Raw genomic sequence first — 22,751 nt, forward strand, 5'->3', positions numbered from 1 at the left:
CTTAAAAAGAAAGGCAATCTTGTTATATGCTACAACGTAGATTAACTATCTTAAGGACATTATGCTAAGTGAAATAAGTCCGTTACAAAACGACAAATACTCCATGATTCCACTTACATGAAGTACCTAAGGTAGTTAGTGTTATGAACTGAATTGTGTTCCCCCCAAATTCTTAAAAAGAATATCAACAGTTAGGGCTCTAACCCTAAAGTGACTGTATTTAATGATAGAACCTGCAAAAAGTACTTACTAAAATGAGGTCATTAGAATGGAGCTCTAATCAGAACTGCTGTCCTAAGAAGAGGAAAAGAACCAAAATCTCCCTGGCTCCATCCCCTCCCCATTTCTCTTTACTCTCTCTCACCTCTCTCTCTCTCTCAAAAAAAAAAAAAAAAAAAAAAAAAAAGGGCCATGTGAGGACATAGTGAGATTGTGGCTATCTATAAGTCAGGAAGAGAGGCCTTACCAGAAAGCAATCTTGATGGCACCTTGATCCTGAACTTCAAGTGTCCAGAACTTTTGAGAAAATAAGTTTCTAGTTTTTAAGTCATCTAGTCTTTGGCATTTTGTTATGATGGGCCTGGCAGACTAATATACCCAAGTTCATAAAAACAGAAAATAGAATGGTGGCTACCAGGGGCTGGGGGAAGGGGCAAAGGAGTTGTATAATGGGTACAGAGTTTCAGATGCAGAATGTAAAATTCTGGAGAACTCTTTCACAACATATATGTGAATAGATTTAACATTACTGAAACTGTATACTTAAAAATGGTTAAGACGGGGGTGATTTGGGAGCTCAGTCAGTTAAGTGTCTGCCTTTGGCTCAGGTCATGATCCCAGGGTCCTGGGATCCAGCTCCACATTGGGCTCTCTGATCAGTGGGGAGCCTGCTTCTCCCTCTTCCTCTGTAGCTCCCTTTGCTGCTCCCCTTGCTTGTTCTCTTTCTCTCTGTCAAATAAATAAGCCTTTTTTAAAAAAGGTTAAGATATGTGGTTTTTATCCCCCTCCAAAAATTAGGCATAATTTCAATTTACCTGCTGAAATAAGGGAGAAAAAAGATTTAAAAATACTATTTCACAAATAACAACAAATATTATTTTATGCATATGAAATGTATATATATGGGTGTAATTTATGTATTTCTATTTCATTACAAAAACCAATAATGGAGGTGCCTGGGTGGTGCTGTTGGTTAAGCGTCCCACTCTTGGTTTTGGCTCAGGTCCTGATCTCAGGGTTGTGAGATCGAGCCCCATGACAGAGTGCAGAGCCTGCTTAAGTTTCTCTATCTCAACAAAAAGAAAAAAAAAAAAAGTTTCTCTCTTTCCCTCTGCCCCTCCCACCCTGCTTACTTGCTCATGCTTTCTCTCTGTCTCAAAAATAAATAAATAAATCTTTTTTTTAAAGCAATAATGATGACTATATTAAGGTAAACAATACTTTGTTTTAGAAAGAATATTTATCAATACAGAGCCAACAAATAAAAATCTAGTTATTTTAAAAATATAATCTCTAAATTCACCAAAACTAAGGGTGAAGATAACATATCATCATTTCTTCCCTCAACATATTTTGCTGGAAAATGTTGCTACTAATTGTGGAAAAAGAATTCAAATTCTCCAGGTTTTTTAATCAGATATTTTACCTTTTGAAAAATGTGGGAAGAGCCACTACCAGTACTTGGACTCATATAAGTTAAGAGAATTCAATTTAGCTTTTTAAAAAAAAAAACCCACTGATTTACACTCAGTGATTACATTCCTGTAAATTCTCATAAATATTTAAGAACAAAGGACTTGAAACCTATAAAATTCTTCATCATTGTTTATTACAAATAAATCTATTTTTTCACGTTTCCCTAAAAGAAAATGAGAGAAGTATAACAATAAACATTTATATTATATTTGTATTTATCCTGTTTACTCTAAGTTGTTAACACGTGGGGTTATAGAAGTTTGAGCTCATGCCTCAGTAAAACATCTCTTATTTGTTTGGCCTAATTAAATGTCAAGAAAATTGTGGGCTGTGACACCACAGGGAAAGGCAGACACAGCCTGATTTCAGGAGATAGAATAAGACAGGGTTTTTCAAGTTTGGCACTACTGACATTTGGGGCTGGATAATTCTTGTTGTAGAGGCTCTCTGAGGCATTGTATGATGTTTAAGGCCATCCTGGGCTTTACCTATCAGATTACAGTAGCCCTTCAAGTTGTGACAACCAAAAATGGCCCAAACATTGCCATATGTCCCCTAAGAGGCAAAATTACTTCCAGTCTAGAGAATATAAAGACATAGATGAATCGATGAATTAGCACAATTAAACTGCAGAAGTTAATTTGGGATCCAAAGCTACAAAGTTAACATTTAGGCTCTAAACTCTGATACGCGATATCAACAACATAAGTTGTAGGATAACTATGCGCAGGGGATGGGGGATAAAAAACAATAGACTTCAAAATGTCGAGACGTGTGACTATTGCTAGAAAGAAAGAACATTCTAAATATATTACCTGCCACTTTATGCGTGTGCTCAAGGAACTAAAACCATAGTTGCATTTGCTGTTTTCCTCTTTTAGACTGCCATCTGGCAATCCTCATTTCCACTAAAAAAAATAATAAAAAATAAATTTGCAGCCGATTGGACTATAATAGTTAATGCACCACCTCACATGCCAAAAATATGCCAGGGTGTCTATGGTTTACTCAGTAATGCCTCCAAAGAAAGAAACTAATGTCCCTTAAAAGACAATGTCTCTAAAGACAAAAGCAAGTAACTCGCAGGATGCTTACCCAATTTATGAAGTTCCCTTCCTACCGTTAGGAGATACAAAGTGAACCAGTAGTAAGAGAAAAAGCACAACAAAAGAAGTTATATACAACAGGCAAGCTGAAATCATCAAACTCATTTATTATGTCCCCAAGACATCAAAGTTTAAAAAGTCCACTAATTAAATATAGCAAAATGCAACTGACTATATTATTATATTTCCAGTATCACAGGGATTAGGAATGAGTGAAATAATGAGACAGTGCACTGAATTCTTATCACACTCCTCAAGAGAAGCAGTGTAAAAGATTCTTCACGATAATGAATGTAAGTTCACCACTGTAACTGAATCTACTACCAATTCCTTTTCCTTAGCACCCAAAAGTTGTCAAAAAACAAACTGACACATCCAAACCAGTATATTCTTTCTTTTTCATGAATCCATAAAGGCAGACTATGGTAACAAGAATCTACAGTCATCAATAGATGAACACAAATTATCAAATATAATGATGAACAGAAAACTATGTACCATTCATTTAACAAATGTTGTGTTGGTTTTTTTTTTTTTTTAAGGTTTTATTTATTTATTCATGAGAGACACAGAGAGAGAGAGAGGCAGAGACACAGGCAGAGGGAGAATCAGGCTCCATGGAGGGAACCCAATGTGGGACTCAATCCTGGGACTCCAGGATCACACCCTGGGCTGAAGGCGGTGCTAAACCGCTGAGCCACCCCAGGCTGCCCGATAAATAAAATCTTTTAAAAAATAAATTTTAAAAAAGGGTAAAAAAAATTTAATGTTATACCTTTGCTGCAGAAATTACACTTCTAGAAATCCTTCATAAACAAGTACACATAATTACAAAACAAATTTGTGTAACAACACACAGCACAACACTAATTATAGCAGCAAAATAGTATTAACCCAAGTATCTATCAACAGAAAAATAATTAAATTATTTGTAGTAAATCCATTTCATAAAATGCCAAGCACTGACATGGAAAGAATCTTGGGGATCTCTGGGTGGCTCAGCAATTTGGCGCCTGCCTTTGGCCCAGGGCATGATCCTGGAGTTCCGGAATCGAGTCCCACATCGGGCTCCCTTCATCGAGTCTGCTTTCCCCCTCTGCCTTTGTCTCTGCCTCTCTCTCTCTCTCTCTCTCTCTCTCTCTCTCTCTCTCTGTGTCTCTCATGACTAAATAAATAAAATCTTAAAAAAAATAAAAGGAAAGAATCTCTAGGACTGTACAGTGTTGCCTTTTTTTTAAGTATAAAAAATACACATGTATCACTCATTTTATGTTGATAAAAAATAAATAGAAAAAGATAAAAATAAATAGAAGTTGAAGAATATATAACATCCTTTTTACTTCCGGAGAGGGACATGGTGGAGAACTTACATATATTAGTTTATGTATGTCTGTTTAAATATTTTATAATTTGCACTTATATAATCCAAAAAAGAAAAGATGAGCAATTTTTCAAAATTTCTTATTTACTTCCTAGAAAAAGACTGGGATCTTTCTGTTCTTAGTACAAATTTGATCTAAGTCATTGGAGAGTACAGGACAAGTATAAACTTTCCGTTCCGTTCCCTCTGCCAGGAACACTGTTCTCTCAGATAAGGGTCACTGTTTGACTTCCTTCAGGTTTTCCACTTAAATGCCATCTTATCTTAGAAAACTTCCTTGACTTTTCAATGTAAAATGACAACCTCCTCCACCTATCCTACTACTCCCCAACTACTTTACCATGTTTTATATTTCATTAGAGTAAATCAACACCTGTGTCTTAGTGTTCCTATCTCTTAAATGGAGGTGATAATAGTACCTATCCTGCAGGTTGATGTTAGGCTTAGATATGCCAGAAGCCCTCTGATGAGTGCCTGGCTCTTAAGAGAGGCATATCAGTACCATTACTCCATGCCTCTTTTGTTGATGGTCTGCCTTCCCCTTATTACAATGACAAGCCCAGGAAGAAAGGACTGTGTTTAGTTCATGACTGTATCCTGAATGCCTGGAAAGTGCTTCTCAGTAAATATTCATAGCTATTGATGCCTGATTTAGTACTGTAGCCATATGCATAGACAGCTGAGATTACAAGAAAAAGACCAATTATTTTCAGTAAAAGAAGCTTCCTGCACATTAGCATGAATCATCTGTAATAATTCAATCTACTTTAAAGCATAATATTTAGCAGTATGACTCCTAGAAACTTCAAATAGGGAAGTGGTATGGTACCATTTAATTCATTAATTTCTCAACACCAAATGGCAAAAGAAACTAAAATATAATGTGGAATGAGAAAACAAAAACAACTTACTTTTCATTCCTGCTTTTGATGCATGGCTGGTAGAGGACCTTGACAGCATTCCAGGCAGAACCTGAATCTGCCTTCAAGATATCTTCCAGTAAGGAGAACTTTTTGATACTTTTGGAACTCCTCAAAGATTCAATCACCAAACTATCTGAGTTTAAAATCCATAGCTAAAGATATGGAGAGAAAAGTCCAAGCATAAGGATATTATCATCACCCTATCCATATTTCATACCACCACTAAAAAACAAAATACAAACAAAAGTATAAAAATACCAGAAAAAAATATAGGAGAATCCAGTATATAATTGTAAGTATGGTAAGTCTTTCAAAGTGTAACATCTACTAGAGCTGCTGAGATCATAAAGTTCCAAAAAAAAAAAAAAAAGGACAACTAGGAGAAAATATTTAATATGTAGATAACAAAGTTATTATCTGTAATTTATAGAATTCCCAATAATCAATACGGGGGCAAAACAGCCCAACAGAAATAAAGGCAAAGAATATGAACAGAATTAACAGAAGAAGTGATAAACATATAAAAATGTTAATATAACTAGTAATAAAAAAATGTAAAAATCATATGCCACCCTTTTTCACTTATCAGATCAGCAAGAACAAAAAGATGGTAACATCCAGTTCAGTAGAGGGTTTGGAACTGCTAGTGGAAGAGTGTTTCCAGATTTGGACGCACACTATTTATTGAGGGGTCAGCAGGAGTCTGGCTTCAGCCTGACCGCATGGGGACCTCTGAAGCAAGAATCGCACCTACAAGGTCTGTCCCACCTTGAGCCAGGAGGCCACTGCTTTCTATCCCAGGGTCAAATCACAGGCAGCAGACAGACCAGGGCAAGAGTGGGGAAGAGGTAACTTTCTGAACAAGGTGGCATCTGTCATGTAAGGGCATGTCTCTGAAGACAGGCAGCTGTGTGCCTGTAGCAGCCCACACGTCTCAACAGCTGGGACATGGGTGTGCCAACTTGAGTAAGAAGGATCTGGGTGGGAGATCAAGAATGTCTCACTCTATGGGATAAATTAGTATAACTTTTCTGGGGGGGGGGGTGATAATTACCAGTTTAAAACACACAAATTCTGTCTAAAATTAGAAAGAAGTACTAAAATACACATGCAAAGATTATTTTTATTCCCAGCACTGTCTTTAACAACCACACACTGGAATTCTAGCCATTAAAGACTCTTATTTATATTAACACTAACAAGAAACAATCTTATGACATACACAGTTGTGTGAAGTATACACGAGGAAGAAAAATGCTCATCATGTGATTCAGGTATGTTTCACAAGCAGAGAAGCAAAACGTGAGTGTGTGAACATACAGTTGCATACAGGGAGGGAAAAAATGTTGAAGTGCACATACCAGATTGTTAATAACATCTACCTTCAAATACTATGATGTAGCAAGACAAGGAAAGAAGATGAGGGAATACCACCACTTCTTTTACATTCTTCATGTTGTCTGAATGTTTTAAGAATGTATTAGTTTTATAATGAGGAAGTTTTTTTGAATTTAAATATATATTGGCAGGTTTTAGGTTTTTAGGTATTTCCTATTCCCAAGTTTTAACTTGAAAACCCTTATAGTAAAAGAAAATTAAAACTAATTTCAGACTATGACTATGAGGCATAGTCACTTCAGTCAAAAAGTATATTAGCTTTGGTAGAAATGATCTGGAATCAGAAAGCATGGGGTCCCCGTAATGGATGGCCAGCTACAAAGTCACACTTAATAACAACTTTTAACTCTCCCCCTCCTTCTAGCTACCATGTTTCCCTATTAGCTTTTGAGTTCCTTAATGGCATATTTTCTTCCTATCCTGAATGCCTAGAACAGTACCTATAGAATAAGAAATGTTCAATATATGGAGGAAAAGAAGAGACGTAGGCCCTAAGGCCCTAATTCTTGGATTTTCACATAAACATCCCAAATTCTTTTCTGCAGACCTTTTTTTTTTTTTTTTTTTGTTTTTAACAGAAACAATAACAGTGCTTGTGGGACATGCAGGGGTTGATTCCACTAACTGGAGGACTTCTTACTACTCAAACATCAAAGTGTTAAAATCAGGATCTCGAAGAGGTATCTGTATCCCCATGTTCACTGAAACACTATTTATAATACCCAAGATGCAGAAACAATCTAAATGCCCATCAACAGATGAATGGATAAAACAAATGTGGTGCACCCAAACAATGGAATATTATTCTTAAAAAAAAAAGAAGGAAAACTTGTAATATGCAACAACACAGATGAACTTTAAGGACAGTATGCCAGGTGAAATAAGCCAGATACAGAAGGATGGTACTTCCTGATTCCACTTATATAAGGAATCTAAAACAGTCCAACTCATAGAAGCAGAGAGTAGAATGGTAGTCGCCAGAGGCTACAGGAGGGAGAAATGGGGAGTTGCTCATTAAAGGGTATATAGAGTTTCAATTAGGCAAGATGAGTAAGTTCTAGAGATCTCCCGTATAATACTGTGCATGCCTGTAATTAACAATACTGCTATCATGTACTTAAAAACCGATGAAGAGGATAGATCTCAAGTGTTCTTACCACATACACACATACGCAGAAACAGGAGCAAGAGAATACAGAAGAGTATTAAAGAGTATTCTTTAAACAGAAGAGTATCAACAGGGAAAAGTCAATAGAGGGGAAAAAAGTGACAGAGACAGAATTATGTTATAATGACCAAGAAAAGCCATTAACAACTTGGAGTGAAAAACTTTATTTTGTGGTGTGAGCAAGAATCAGGTTTTATTTCTCTCCATATCCCTCATACCTACCACATAGAGGCACTTGATCTTTTGTTATTAAATTAAGGGAATTTGATTTGTGAATTAAACTGATATTATGAATTCAATTTTTAATTTGTTTTACTGACCTGAGAATTAAAGAAAAAAGAATGGCAAGACTAAAAAATTTCTGAGGCCCTGTATTACCAAGCTACAGCAAGCTGAAATAATTTCTTACCAAGATGTACACTTTTCCATCATGACCTTGAACAGTGAATCTAAAAGTGCTTCTAGCAGTGGAGAGTTCCACCAGACACTGGGCGATAATGCTCTGTACAAACTGAGACCTGTTTGAACAGAAATCAATTTTCACAATGTACCTCTCATAATAACTCTAAGTGGCAAGAGGAGCCAAAAATATCCACAGGGTACCTAAAAGGTAGAGGTATGTGCAACTAGACTTTTCTGTACGCTGCCCATTCCTTCACAGACTGTGCTAATGTGGATTTTAATATATTTCAATGTATTTGTTTGCTCCAGTCTTCTTATTAACTATTCTCCGATCCTTAACACACTTCCTACCCCAAACCTAACTATTCCCCTTGACTGAATAAAAAATACTGTATTAGTCAAGTCAGTATTCCATTTGTGCTGTAGCACATTAACCGGTGAAGAAGTTAAAAAAGAAGGCATGATATTTCCTACCAAACATTAGGCAGGATTACATACAATGTTTTCCATTTGTATCCCTTCAAAGAGTCAGAGCTGAGTTACAGAATCAAAGTATTTACAGGAGGATAAATTTTAAGGTTATATTCAGATTGCATAATTTTTAGATATCCATAAATGAACTGGAAGACATACTATAGTTAACTTCTGTTTGCAAACTAAAAAGATTCAGAGAAAGAAAACGCTAATGGATCTAGTGGATAAGTAATATATACATATTTTTTTAAAACACTGGGATCATTTGAAAACTGTTTCAAAATTTAAATATGTCAAATTAAACCCAGAAAAAATTATTCAAAAACCTACTGATGATTAAATTATAAAACCTTGGATACCTGGCATATAGAAAGAAACACAAAAAAAGCTTTCAGAATTAGAAGATATATATAATGAACACATTTGTTTATACCTCTATGCAACAAACAAACCATAAATGAATCCTCAAGTCTCTTATATGTGTGGTTTGGTTCAATTGTTTAAAAGTCTTTTTTGAAGGCTTTTGTTTTTCCATTTAAAATAAAGACAGGTAAGAATAAAAATGAATTCCCAAATAATCAATTGTACCTATCATTTTCCACATTTGAAATCACAGAATAATTAATTTGCCATTTATACCTTGGTATGATGGGAAAATTTCTTTCAGACGGCTGAATAATTATCTCTGTCATATAAAACTTGGTGGTTTCTAGAAGCAAAAAATAAGAAAATTTAAAATCTCCACATTCCACTAAGATTTTTCTTGTGAGCATGTTGGTCCCAATTATAACATCTCGAACTAAATATTTAAAATGTATACTAGTAAAATTCATATTCAGCAAAAATTTTTCCAAAATGACTTAGTTTAAGACAACAAAGCACTGATGACTACCAGGAGACTGTAGAGGGCCTGATGTTCTTTCAGAAGACATGCCCCAAGTGAATATGGATATGCCCCAAGTGAATCTGGTACAATGACACTCTGTTCACACATATGGAAGGTTAGAAAAATCAGCTGCATCACAGCCATAGCTCACTTACATAGAATAGAAACTATTCATTTGACTTCCTAATTTCCATAGTCACAAACATAGGAGTCAAAGAAAAGGGATTTTTATTTAAAGATTATTTATTTAGTTATTTGAGAGAAAGCAAGCACAAGCTGAGGGGAGGGATAGAGAAAGAGGGAGAAGTAGATACCCCACTGAGCGGGGAGCCTGACATGAGACTCCAATCCGAGGACCCTGAGATCATGACCTGAGTCAAAGGCAGACACTTAACTGACTGAGCCACCCAGGCGCCTCAAAAAAGGCTTTTTAATCATAGTGTCCCAAAGCCCATGCAAAGATGCTATAAACCCCATATTAGTCTTTCCCAGAATACTAGTTTATTAATCACTGAGTTTATTAATATACAATTCCCAATGAATCTGGTTATGTGATTAGTTTACAGAAAAAATTAAACAGTAAACTAAGTATCTTACAGAAATGAATATAAACATAACCATTCTGAATTTTTTAAAAAATCAATGAAAAATGTTTCTTTTCACTAGTATTTGGCATCAAATACATATATTTGAATGACAAACTACAGCAATGATGAAGATATAGAGAAATGGGTATACTTATTCACATATTGCAGTCAGAGCTGCAAATAATAGATTTCTAGAAAGCCACTTGATAGAGACCTTAAATATATTTTGAAGGACGCCTGGGTGGCTCAGTGGTTAAGTGTCTGCCTTCAGCCCAGGGCGTGATCCTGGGTTCTCAGGACCAAGTCCCACATCGGGCTCTCTGCATGGAGCCTGCTTCTCTCTCTGCCTATGTCTCTGCCTCTCTCTCTGTGTGCCTCTCGTGAATAAATATATAAAATCTTTAAAAATAAATAAATAAATAAATAAATAAATAAATTTTGATGCCATAATTAAACACTTAAGAATTTATCTAAAAGAAATATTCATAAAAATTTATCTATAAAGATGCTTATATTAACTAAAAACAAACTAACAATTGAGAATGGTTGGCCTAAACAATTATACATTTAGGCAAGAGAATTCTATGCACTCATGAAAAGTGGTGAGCCAAACAATTTTTCGTTGTTTTAGGATGGAAAGTTATTCTCAGTACATTTTCTGAAACTGTTTTCAATTGCTCAATATAACACACAAAAAAGGGCAAAAAAAAAAAAAAAAAAAAAAGCCGATGAGTTTAATAGAGTATTACATATCTAGAGCCACGAAGATGAATTTATCTATCCTTCAAGTTCAATTTTCATTTTACTATATTGAAGTCATGATTAGATGCAGAATTAAACCTTTTAACATCATGAAGTGATCCCTCTTATCCCACTGCTGTTACACTATAATTAAATTCTACAATTTCAATCCTACAAGGTATTACTATTACTGCTTTATGTAGTTAGCATCCACTTGATGTCTCCCACTTACTTACCACTGTCTTCACCAATCCTTGAACTTAGACCTCCTATCAGAGATCACTTTCTTCTACCTTCTTCAGGTAGAATTCTATTCTTCTACAAAGTATAATTTCTTATAATTAAAAAATGAAACCACTAGAAATGAATAATTCTCATTTTTGTTCATCAGAAAATGTATTTACCTATGTGTTGGTTCTTTCATATCATATAAATCCTAGGTTAACAGTTTTTAACCTTTGTGCACATTGACACTACCATTCCATTGTCTTCAAACTTTCATCATTTCTGCTCATTTGAAAGTGATCTGTCATTTTTCTTCAGTTGCTTTTAAGATTTTCTGGTTTTTGTTTGTTTGCAGCATCACTCTGGTTTGTCTAGCTATAGACTTTTTTTTTATTTATCTTACCTGGGCCTCATTTAATGAGAAGTCAACCCATAACTTATTGTTTTCTATCCCTTTTGTAAAATTCTTAGCAATTATCTCTTCAAATATTGCCCATGCTCCCTTATATTTCTTTTCCTTCTAGAAGTGTGACTAAAAATATGTTAGAGTATGGAGGTTCCTCAAAAAGTTAAAAATAGAACTACCCTATGATTCAGCAATTGCACTACTAGGTATTTACTCCCAAAATACAAAAATACTAATTCCAATGGATACATGCTCTCTGATGTTTAGAGCAGTATTATCAACAAGACCCAAGTTATGAAAAGGGCCCAAATGTCCATTGACTGATGAATGATGGTACACACACACACACAGGAATATTACTCAACCATAGAAAAGGAAATCTTGCCATTTGCAACAACATGGATAGAGCTAGAGAGTATTATGCTAAGTGAAGTATGTCAAAGACAAATACCATAGGATATCACTCATATGCGAATTTAAGAAACAAAACAAATGGGGTCGCCTGGGTGCCTAGTCAGTTAAGCATCAGACTCTCGATTTTGGCTCAGATCATAATCTCAGGGTGTGAGATCAAGCTCTGAATCTGGTTCGGGGCTGGGGTAAGATTCTCTCTCTCCCTCTTCCTCTCTCCACCACTCTCTCACAGAAAAGAGAGAAAAAAGAAAAAAGAAAAGAAAAATATCACAAGGGAAAAAAGAAAGGAAAACTAAGAAACACTCTTAACTACAGAGAACAAACTGATGGGGAGGTGAGGTGAGGGGATGGGTTAAATAGGTGATGGAGATTAAGGAGTGCAGCTATTATAATGAGCACCAGGTGTTGTATGTAAGTGCTGAATCACTAAACTATATACCTGAAACCAGTATTACACTAATATTACTATATGTTAACTGGAATTGAAATAAAAACAAAAAACCTCAAAAAAACATATGTTAGGTCTTCTTGGTGTATGTTTTATGTAGATCTTTCCCAAATATGCTTCCTGCTGTTTCCTTTGCCTTTTGATATCTTCAATCCTGTCTCTTATATAGTTCAATATAGTAAAGCATGGTTGTTGCAGTTTACATCTGATAACTCCAATAACAGAAATATCTTTCTATTGTTTGTTTTTTCTTAGTTCTTATTGATAGAAGTCTAGTTTATCTTTGGTTGTATGGGGAACACTGTGCTTGATAAGTTATTTGTGGTAATAATATGTTTCACAATGATGGTACTTTTCTCCAAAGGTGATTTGCATTTGACTTTGCCAGGCACACAGGTGTTATAGCTAGTCCAAGGCAGATTAACCAAGTTCAAGACTTGAAATTCACTAAAGTACCAAAGGATTGACACCTGTCTGTAATTCCACAGGGCTGTTCCATCTGATTCACCTTCACACTAAAGGTATGGCTTTTTAGGTTCTCACATTTTTGTGCAGAAAATTACTACCCTTTTGGTGTAGTCTAATTCATGTTCTTACTTCTCAAAGCAATCAAAGTAAAAGTTCTAATTTTAGAGAATTGGCATATTGCAGGGAAAAGGTGACTTCAATTTTGTGCTAACTTTTGAGTTTGCTTTTGTCATAATTTACCCACATATACTTTTTTTTTGGGCTTTTATAACATATTTTCTATTTATCTTGACCTTTGTTCCTTCCTATGGATTCCAGTTACCATTTGGTATCTTTCACTCCAGCCTAAATAACTTTCTTTAGCATTTTTTTTTTTTGTAGAGAAGCTCTGCTAGTAATGCATCACTTCCACCTATTTACATGAAAATGCTCATTTTTTGCCTTCATTTCTGAAGGACAGTTTTGCTGGATATTGAATTGTTAGTTGACTTCGTTCCCAGCCCCCACCCCAGCATTTTAAATATCTCATTTTAGTGTCTTCCGGCTGTCACTATTTCTGTAAAAAGTCACCCTTTATTGTATCATGAAGTCCCTGCATGTGACGCTTCATTTTTCTCTTGTACTTTCAAGACTCTCCCTTCATCTTTGGCTTTTATCAATCTGACTACAAGGTACCTGGGTGAAGTGCTGTGTGTTTATCCTACTTTTCACTGCAATTATTAGATCTAAAAGTTAATATTTTTCACCAAATTTGCCAAGATTTCAGCCATAGTTTTCTACAAATATTTTTTGCTGATTCTTTTTCTTCTTACCTCTGAGATTCCATTTACACATTAACTGAAACATGTGATATTGTCCCACAGATCTCTGAAGTCCTGTCCATTTTGATTCAGCTTTTTTTCTCTCTGTTCTTTGCATTGGTTAATTTCTATTAATATACCTTCAAATTCAATGGCTACTTTTTCTTCTGTCATCTCAAATATGTAGTTTAGCTGACCTAGTGAATTCTCCAGTTATGGTACTTTTCAGCTCTATAATTACTAATAGTTCTGAAGTTTCCAATCTGTTGAGATTTGCTATTAGTTCACTCAATGGTTTTTTTCCCTTTTAATTCTTAGCCATATTTATAATAGCCACTTTAGCATCTCTACTAAATCTAATATTTGCACTTACTCAGCACCTGTTTGTTGAATCCCCTTTTTTTCCTCTGAGTATCAATCACTCTTTTCTGTTTCGTTGCATGTTTCTTAATTTCTAAATGGAAGTAGGACATTGTACGTAATATAATGTTGCTATTCTGGATTTTGTTTTGTTCTTTCAAGGGTTGTTGGCTTATAATAGTCAACTGACTAGCCTGGACTCAAACTATGAAATGTCTTCCCACAGCATGTAGCTGCTAATGTTTCTGCTCAGTTTTATTTTGCTTAGCCTGGCTCCCTAGAGAGTATTCACTATACCTGCATAGTTTAGCTCTCAGCAGGTTTTGCTCAAATACCTCAAGTCATTAAGGCTTCCACCTCTGCTCCCCAATTGTGTGTGGATTGAGAAATGAAATCAAAGGCATGGGAAATGTGCAAGTCTCCCCAAGCTTTCAATTCTTACTGAACTCTCTGGCATCTATTGTATGCATTTAATAGTCAGCCAGAGCTATGTGAAGAGGTTATCTCAGCCCATCCCCAGCCTCTTACTTCCAAAATCTCCATCTTACATTTCTAGTTTCTCCTTTGCCTACCTTGAACCTTATATTATTATGACTATAATGATACCATGGAAATATTTCCTTTCTTGTTCAGCCTTCTGCTTCCCTGCAGTGCATAACTGCTTTCTTTTCCACATTTAGTTTTCCAAGCACCTTTAGCTAATTCTTCCAATATGTCAAAATGGCTTATCTCAAGATTGTTACATGTGGTCAAAGAAACCAAAGAATGCATCGCTTTCATTTTGTAATTGAAAAAGTGTTTATCGCAATCTTCTCTCCTTTGCTTCAATCTAGGGTATTATTCCCGAGGCCTGCCTGGGACTCCCTTATCTGTGTTAGATAATCTGTTTCCCAAACTCCATGTCTTCTTCCTGGAGGTCAAATCCTTAGGTTTGGGGAGGTATATCCTATGGTACATTCCTAAGAAAATATACATTTGAAGTCCATATTTTGAGACACTGCATTTCTAAAACTGTGTTATCTTCATACTTGATAGTCTGACTCTGATAGGATTATGTTAAAAATCTTTTTTCTTCTAAATTATGAAGGCATTGCTTCATTATCTTCTAGATTTCAACAATGCTGTTAAGAGTTCAATGCCATTCTAATTTCTAAACTTTTGTACACCACTTGCTTTTCTTTCTCCAGAACTCTCTTCCTGGTTGTTCAGAAACTGCTCAATGATACAGCTTTGAATAGCTTCCCTGCCATCTCATTAGTCATAATGGACATGTAGTAGGCCTAGCTCTAGAAAACAGCCTTGTAATGTTTTTTTTAGTATTTTTGTTCTTTGATAATTTGCTAAGCTCTGTTGTCTCCATTCTTTCTTTCTAGCTTTCTATTAGCTAGATGTTGAATATCCTAAAAGTCTCCATTCATTCATTCATTCATTCATTCAACAAAAATTTACTGGGTACCCATTATGTGCCAGATATTTGGTGCTGAGTTTACAGTGATAAATGAGATAGACAAGATCTCTATCCTCAAGAAACTTAACATGATGATTTTTTTTTCTATAATTCCTTTCCAATTTTCAATCTGATTTTTGGTTCTGATTTATGAGATAAGACAGCACCTTAATTTTATCTTCTAGTGCTTTGATTAGTTTTTAAAGCAATCACAGCTTTAATTCTATATTCTCTGAATTATGGAGGCACTATTATTTCATTTCTCTAAGAACATTATTTTTGTTAAAGATATTCTTCTGTTTTATACATACTTTATTTCTTGTCTATACCTTTATTCTCTTTACTTCATTATTCAGTCTCTTTTATGGAGGTTTGCTGAAAAAATTGTTGATTCTCATCAATCCATTCATGTTTAAGCATAAGGCAATAAAATGCTGACAGGAAACTCTCAGGTGTGGGTACAAGTCTTGTTGACTGTAGGATGGCTGAATCTAAGCTCATTTTACTGTTGAGGGGCCATATGAATCAGTGTCTGCAAATCTCTTCTCTGGTTGGTATTCTTCCATTTCCCAAGAAAGAGTCATCTAATCTCCTGCCTTGAGAGTATAAGCAAGTTGTAAATAGGGTAGGACTCTTAGGAGTCTTACAGTTCCATATAACAATTTTGAATTCATCACCCTTCCTCCAGCCCTTTGTCTCAGACTGCTTTCCCTGTTAACCTCCTGCCTCCAGATTCTGAGCAGACCAGCTCTGGGGCTCTATAGTGAGTACTGGCTCACTCCTCACTCAGATGATCCGCAGACACTGACGTTGCAATGCCCTCCATACTGGCAAGTGTGCTCTCTCATACCTCTCAGCTTTATAGTTTCCAAAAAATGGTCTGCTTATACCTCTTGCTTACATCACTGTTGCTTTGTCTCCATTGTCCTTTGTCTCTGTGGATGTACATCTTTTGTATTCCCTAACTGACATTTTAACTGGGCTTCAGGGAGAAGAGAAAAGAATAAAAAAAAAGTCAATTCACCTAATTTGACTAGAAGCCTTAAAATTTTCTAGGATGTTGCTTAAAGGGCTTGCTTTCATTCTCAAAATGACGTTGAGGGTGGCATCCTTTACCACTATTCCTTCTTCCTTTTCTGTTCACTCTGAGCAAGTAACTACTTACAAGATTTTGAAAATGTTAAAATACAAACAAAAAAAGACCACCATCTGCCTTCTCTTAGGTACAGTAGCTTCACTTAAATCACATCTTCTAATTAATTGTATTAAAAACAATTATTCATCACCCACAAAGCTAATTCAGCGTGTTGTAGCTCTCTAAACATTCTAAAACCACATCTTTAAATAATGATGCAATTATTAGGATTTTATTATATTTGAAAGTGGTATAACACAGACTTTACCTAAATATAATGAACACTACTGGGAAAAGAACAAGGAACAGAGTATAAAACTCAGAATATGTTTTCTTCTGTTGAAAACAGACCCCAGCCCTAAAATACAGCCCTGAGGCAGAGGGCAGCCAAGAAATCTTCTCCACTGCCTCTAGCAACCAACAATTCTGATTAAGGAGTTGTGCTGAGAAAAAAAAAAAAACTCGATATTCTTTACGACAGACCCAAGTACAAACTTTATACTATTGCTTTATATCCACAGAGAGGATATGAAATATTGAAAAGGACCCAACTTCTTAATGCTTAAAACTCAATACTATGTACTTATAAAGGTCAAAATACACAACTTCTTGGCATATTGGATGATATGTTAGCTGATTTCTATTTTAAAAATCATCAATTCTACAACATACATTAATTATCTATCTCTCAAATAGATTTCCTATAAAACCTCCTTCTACTCTTTTTTAACAAGAAGGCAATCATTTTGGATTTTTTATTATGAAATTCTTACCTGATGACATGGTCTCTCCCAACATTACCTTGCAACGCTTACAAATTACTTTGGTATTTGCCTTTGGTTTCTGTAGAACAGAAAAATGTCATTTAAATGTCATTCAGCTTTTCTTAAAAGGAATATATAATTTTAACTTAGTCTCTAGAGTATACATTGAACTTTACATTTTATTTTGCCCTCTACTAAATACTGGGAACACATTTAGCTTGTATGCATAATTCACATGCACAGAGATCTTCTTTTTTTCCAAATCTAAAGACAGAATAATGAATAGACTGATTTTTTCAAACCTAGCCACTTCTTGATAATATAACATAACTGTTGTAAATAATTTGAACAAGAAGCACCTTACATTTCTAAAAAGCACTTCCAAACACCCATTACCATTTAGACTAGGCAGATGGTGAACAACAAAGGCAGAGAGAGTAGGTGACTTGTCCCAATTCATGTGTCTAGAAAACAGGAGAATCAAAAACTGGAGCCATTATTTTGACTCCTAGTCCTGTGTAACTTATGTAATCTATAATTCATAATTACTTATCAGAAGTAGAAAATACTTAACCCATTCATATAATTCCATTTTTCCATGTAAGATACACATTGTAACTGGAAAAACTGGAAAGTGTTCTGAGACAAATTCCTGAAGCATTCTTAAACTTCAACAATCCAAATTCATTATTTGGGATAGAGATTAAATAGCTAGCACCCATCTAATCATTACGCAAACAAAAAAATGTTTTTACATTCAGAGAACAGAGGTGGTTACCAGAGGTGGGGGAGGAGGGGTGGCAAAAATGGGTGAAGGGGATCAAAAGGCACAAACTTCCAGTTATAGTATATGGAAGTCATGGGGATGTAATGTACAGCATGGCAACTACAGTTAACAATGTTGTGTCATATAATTAAGGTTGCTAAGAGTAGATCTTAAAAGTTCTCATCATGTACTGGGTGTTATACCCAACTGATGAATTCTTGAACATTACATCTGAAACTGATGATATACTATATATTGGTTAATTGAATTTAAATAAAAAGAAAAGTCCTCATCACAAGAAAAAAATTATAGTTATGTATGGTGATGAATGCCAACTAGACCTATTATGGTGCATATCTGGCAATACATACAAATATCAAATCATTACACCTAAAAGTAATATAATGTTATCTGTCAGTTTTATTTCAATCTAAAAAATCTTACTGATTTGCAGTTTTTTCTAAGAGGTTATGTTATAAGCAATTGCATGGTAAGAGTCTGGGCCAGAATTCTTAAGTTTAAATCCCAGCCCTGTTATTTATTATACACATGACCCTGAGCAAGTTAATGAACCTCATCTGATTTCCTCTTCTGCAAAAGGGAGTTAATAGTAGTGTTTAACTCATAGCGTTGTTTATTAGGATTTAAAAAGGAGTGTTATAAAGCACTGTACTGGGAACATGATAACTACTAAATGGATGTTACATAAACAAAATATGTTTTTGGTACGTGTCATTCAAGAAATGGGCTGGAATGTCATACCTTCCCACAAAAGGTACCAATTTTTTTTGCCTTTTATTGGACAGCCACTATGTATTAAGAATCTACCAAAAAAATGCTTTTTTCACATCCGTAGTAATACCTTCATTAAAGTCATACAACATTCCTCTCACACAGATACGCTGTAACGTGGGAAGTCACATAAGAGTGGGCAGGGAGAAGGAATTTCTGTAACTCTAGACACCTGAGGTCATCTCTCCTGGGAAACTACAGGATAGAGTGGTGGTCTAAGTAAGGAAAGAGTGCCTTTCTAATGTGGGATAACATAAGAATCTTACGATCAAGGTAAGTTTGTACAATTTGATCAATTTGTACAAAGAAAATGTACAATTACATTTTCTTTAGCATTAATAACTATTTCCTAAAACTGCATATTTAAATTGAGTTCCATGGATGTGCTACTAGTAACTGGTAGAGTTGATATTTGAATCTAGATTCCTTCGATGCTAAAACTTGTGCTTCTTAAGTGCTATGTCAAGTGTTTTCCAAACTAATTCATAGAATCAACTCAATTGATTGAAGGTTATGGCCTATATTTTTCTTTTTAAGATGAAATAGAGGGGCATCTGGGTGGCTCAGGGGGTTAAGCATCTGACTCTTGATTTTGGCTCAGGTCATGATCTCAGGGTCATGAGATCAAGTTCCCTATCAGGCTCTGTGCTGTCATGGGGCCTGCTTAAGATTCTCTCTCTTTCCCTCGGCCTCTGCCCCTCCCCTGCCACTAGCTCTTTCTCTGTCTCTAAAAATAAAAAAAAATAAAGTAAAAAGATGAACTAGAACAGAAATATTACAGTACTTCACACACACCATAAATACTGCTTCAAAAAACTTTTACTTGACATGTGTTCATGTGTGTGCATCAGATTTTGATATAAATGAATTTCTGGGGTGCCTGTGTGACTCAGGTGGCTAAGCATCTACCTTCTGCTCAAGTCATGATCTCAGGGTCCTGAGATCAAGCCCCACGATGGGTTCCCTGCTCAGAGGGGAGTCTGCTTCTCCCTCTCCCTCTGCCCCTCTGTTTGTGCGCTCTCTCAAATAAATAAAATCTTCAAAAATATATGTATTTCTTACTTTAGGGGTCAAAAAAAGTCAAAGCTACAGAGAAACTAAGGCTGGTGAGAATTTGTTCAGGTGTAGGCAAGGATACAGGAAGAAGACAGCTCAGAAAGCAGGTGTATGTTCAACTGTGAAGTTTGACATTTGGGCAGTTTCATGCTTTCTTACAATTAAAACTTTCTGTATGGCTCTAAATTGGTATTAAAGACACTTTTTAAAGGACCTATTTTGTACAAGTTAAGTCAAACCATCCTCATTAAATCTTACTGAAAACTAAAGGCTTTCCTAAAAACTATATATTGGAATAGCAATACCTGAGAAGAATAAATTTTTCTACTCAGAAATTTTTCTACTCAAAGAAAAACTTTGAGTAGAAAAATTTCATTAGGTACTCTGTTATGTATTTCATTTATAATTGCTCTTATAGCACATTTCGCTTTGTCTTTCAGTGAAGCAGGAGAAGTGGTATTTATTGGTTAAAAAAAAAAGTCTACCTTTTCAAGACACTGGTAATCAGGATTTTAAAATGTGACCAATAAAAAGCAAATTATCTCAAACAACCAAAGGTGTGTCGTTTGATTCAAAAAGAGCCCATTAGAAGGGACCTTTAACATAACTGGTAAAATCTGTATATGGCCTATATTTTTATCATCAAGTAATAATTGTTCATTTTGTCAAATGTGAAATGACACTGTGACTACTTAAAAAAGAAAAATCAATATGGGATGAAATGACAGAATGTCTGGAATTTGCTTTAAAGCACTTAAGTAGTGAGTTGGGGTGGGGGAGGGAATTAAAGATGGGACAGATGAAGCATACTTTATGAATCAAGATGATTGGTATACTGAGGTTCACAATTCTTTTCTTTTTACATTCATGAATATTTACAAAGTTCAACACGTGATTCTAAGAAAAAAAAAAAAAGCCTTAAGGATTTAACAAAACAAACAGCCAAAATCAACAAATTATTGCCAAGTACACCAGGAAAGAAAAAAAAGTGAAGCTGTTAGTCATGCTTGCCAGCTGTCATATAATCAAAGTTCAATTTTGTTTGTTCCTTAAAAAAATTGGATGAAGTCACAATGTGACCATACTTTCTAAGTCTACAATAATATTATGAATCTTATAAAAGGTTGAGGTGCCATCTTTATCATTCTATTTTTAGTATGCTGGTAGACACAAAAAAATAGCATGAAACACGTAAATGCAAGAAATAAGGAAAACTTCAGCAGGTATCATCTGAACACAAAAGGTATATCCTGCCACATTAACAGGCACAAACACTGCATGTTCTAAAGGGATCTTAAAGGAAAGAAGTAAGTGTTGGATTTTGCTCATTTATGCTATTTTTTAAATGAGGTCTTCTTTAATTAAAATATTATAACATTCTAAATTCTGTTTAAACAGAAACTCTGTTTTGTAATGCATTTCTCTTGACCACTACTTAAAGGAAATAATAAAGCCAATAAAGCAGTTGTGCGATAAAGCAGACTAACAGTGTGGGAACTCTACAGAACAAACATCAAAGACAGACCTTGTTGTGGACTAATTAAATCAATATATCTGAGAGACGGCACCACTGCTCAGAGATGTGGATTAGCCTCCTGTCCTCGTTTTTATTTCCCTTTGTGTTGTTTCAATTTCTAAGGACCCTTGATATTGTCTCGCCAAAAAAATGTTTCCCAAGAGATACTATTAGGATGCTGTGTCACCATGTGACATTTCAAAACCCTGCTAGATGGCTAGACTTGGTGATATGAGAAATAGGTTTTCAATAGCACAGAGCAGCCTTGTTCCCACAGGAGCCTTGAGAGCACTGTTTAAGCAGTCCCTCTAAATTTATGTTACTATTTTGGTCACAGGCATACTCTTTCAACTGCTGCAATATGCAATTAAAGAGAACTTCCATCTAGGCTAACTTGGAAACAATCCTGTCAACAGTGGCTTGTCATGACAGGAGTTTCTCACAGTCTCCTTGATACTAAACACCGTAATGTCTGAAAATGAAGGGTCTTCCTTTAATGCACAGGATGGTTGTTTGCAATTGAAAGAAATTATTGTAAATGGGCATCATATAACTGATAAAGACATAAATTGAAGAATATATTTCCAAATAGAGTGCAGAGTTTATCTAAAAAGGGAAACTTGTGGTTTCTCTTAATCTTTCTCTTCTCCTTTTCCACTCACACCTTGCAAATATCTTAAAAATCTATAGCTTAACAGTCAAGTATTAGTATATAAATTTAGATTAAAATGTGATTTTAACATCCATTTTAAACATATAATAGACCTCTGTTAACTTCTTACCATTTATTTTTGAAAACCATTCAAGAATAAAGTACTATAATCTTAAATGAATCATATTTAGGTAAGGGATTGGTGTTTATGGTGAGAGATAAGGCAAATAATTCTGATAACTTCAATCTTTGATGACTTCCTTAATTTGCCCTCAAAATATAAAACAGTTCTATAAACTAACTTACAACCTGAGAGCTGCCCAACTATTGCACATTTCCTGAAGTGGGTTCAGTTTTCATTACAAAAATTAAATGAGTCTTAAATGAAATTTAATGTACAATGCTTTTGTCCCACCAATAATTAGATGTTAAAATGAAGATTCTCTGGCAATGATTTTCTTTACTTTTTAAATCACATCTGTATTGACTTGCCATCAGAATGATTTCTCACAAGGGCCAAGTCAATGCCATTGATTTTCTTTTAAAGTAAGGCAAACCACTTATTCTCTGTACTGAAAGGAAACTGCTTTCTCCCTAAAGCAACTTCTCTAGCAGGAGGCACGTGACATCACATTGTCAACCACCAATTCAGATCCCAGTAGCACAAGCTTCATTTCCACGTTTGGACTCCTCCATTTCCTCTGTTTCCTTGATGGCATCTGCTTTTATGACATCAGCAGA

The 22,751-nt window shown here is 35.1% G+C and overlaps 1 protein-coding gene across 11 annotated transcripts in view; it reads right to left on the reverse strand.

Annotated features, from left to right (window-relative positions):
• The window catches only part of UBE3D (ubiquitin protein ligase E3D), a 209,498-nt gene that overhangs the window by 160,424 nt on the left and 26,323 nt on the right, over window positions 1-22,751 (reverse strand). For all 11 annotated transcript variants that reach the window (XR_007401277.1, XR_007401279.1, XR_007401278.1 and 8 more), the window contains 4 exons: window positions 17,238-17,307; window positions 9,187-9,256; window positions 8,081-8,189; window positions 5,094-5,257 (listed from right to left, as the gene is read on the reverse strand). Coding sequence is in view for 8 of the 11 variants with exons in the window: in XM_035698084.2 (XP_035553977.2) it covers window positions 5,094-5,257; window positions 8,081-8,189; window positions 9,187-9,256; window positions 17,238-17,307 (413 nt within the window). In the remaining 3 variants the exon portion in view is untranslated. The remainder of the gene's footprint in view (window positions 1-5,093; window positions 5,258-8,080; window positions 8,190-9,186; window positions 9,257-17,237; window positions 17,308-22,751) is intronic.

The sequence above is a fragment of the Canis lupus genome, chromosome 12 (genome assembly GCF_003254725.2).
Source record: "Canis lupus dingo isolate Sandy chromosome 12, ASM325472v2, whole genome shotgun sequence".
Lineage (NCBI taxonomy): Eukaryota > Metazoa > Chordata > Mammalia > Carnivora > Canidae > Canis > Canis lupus.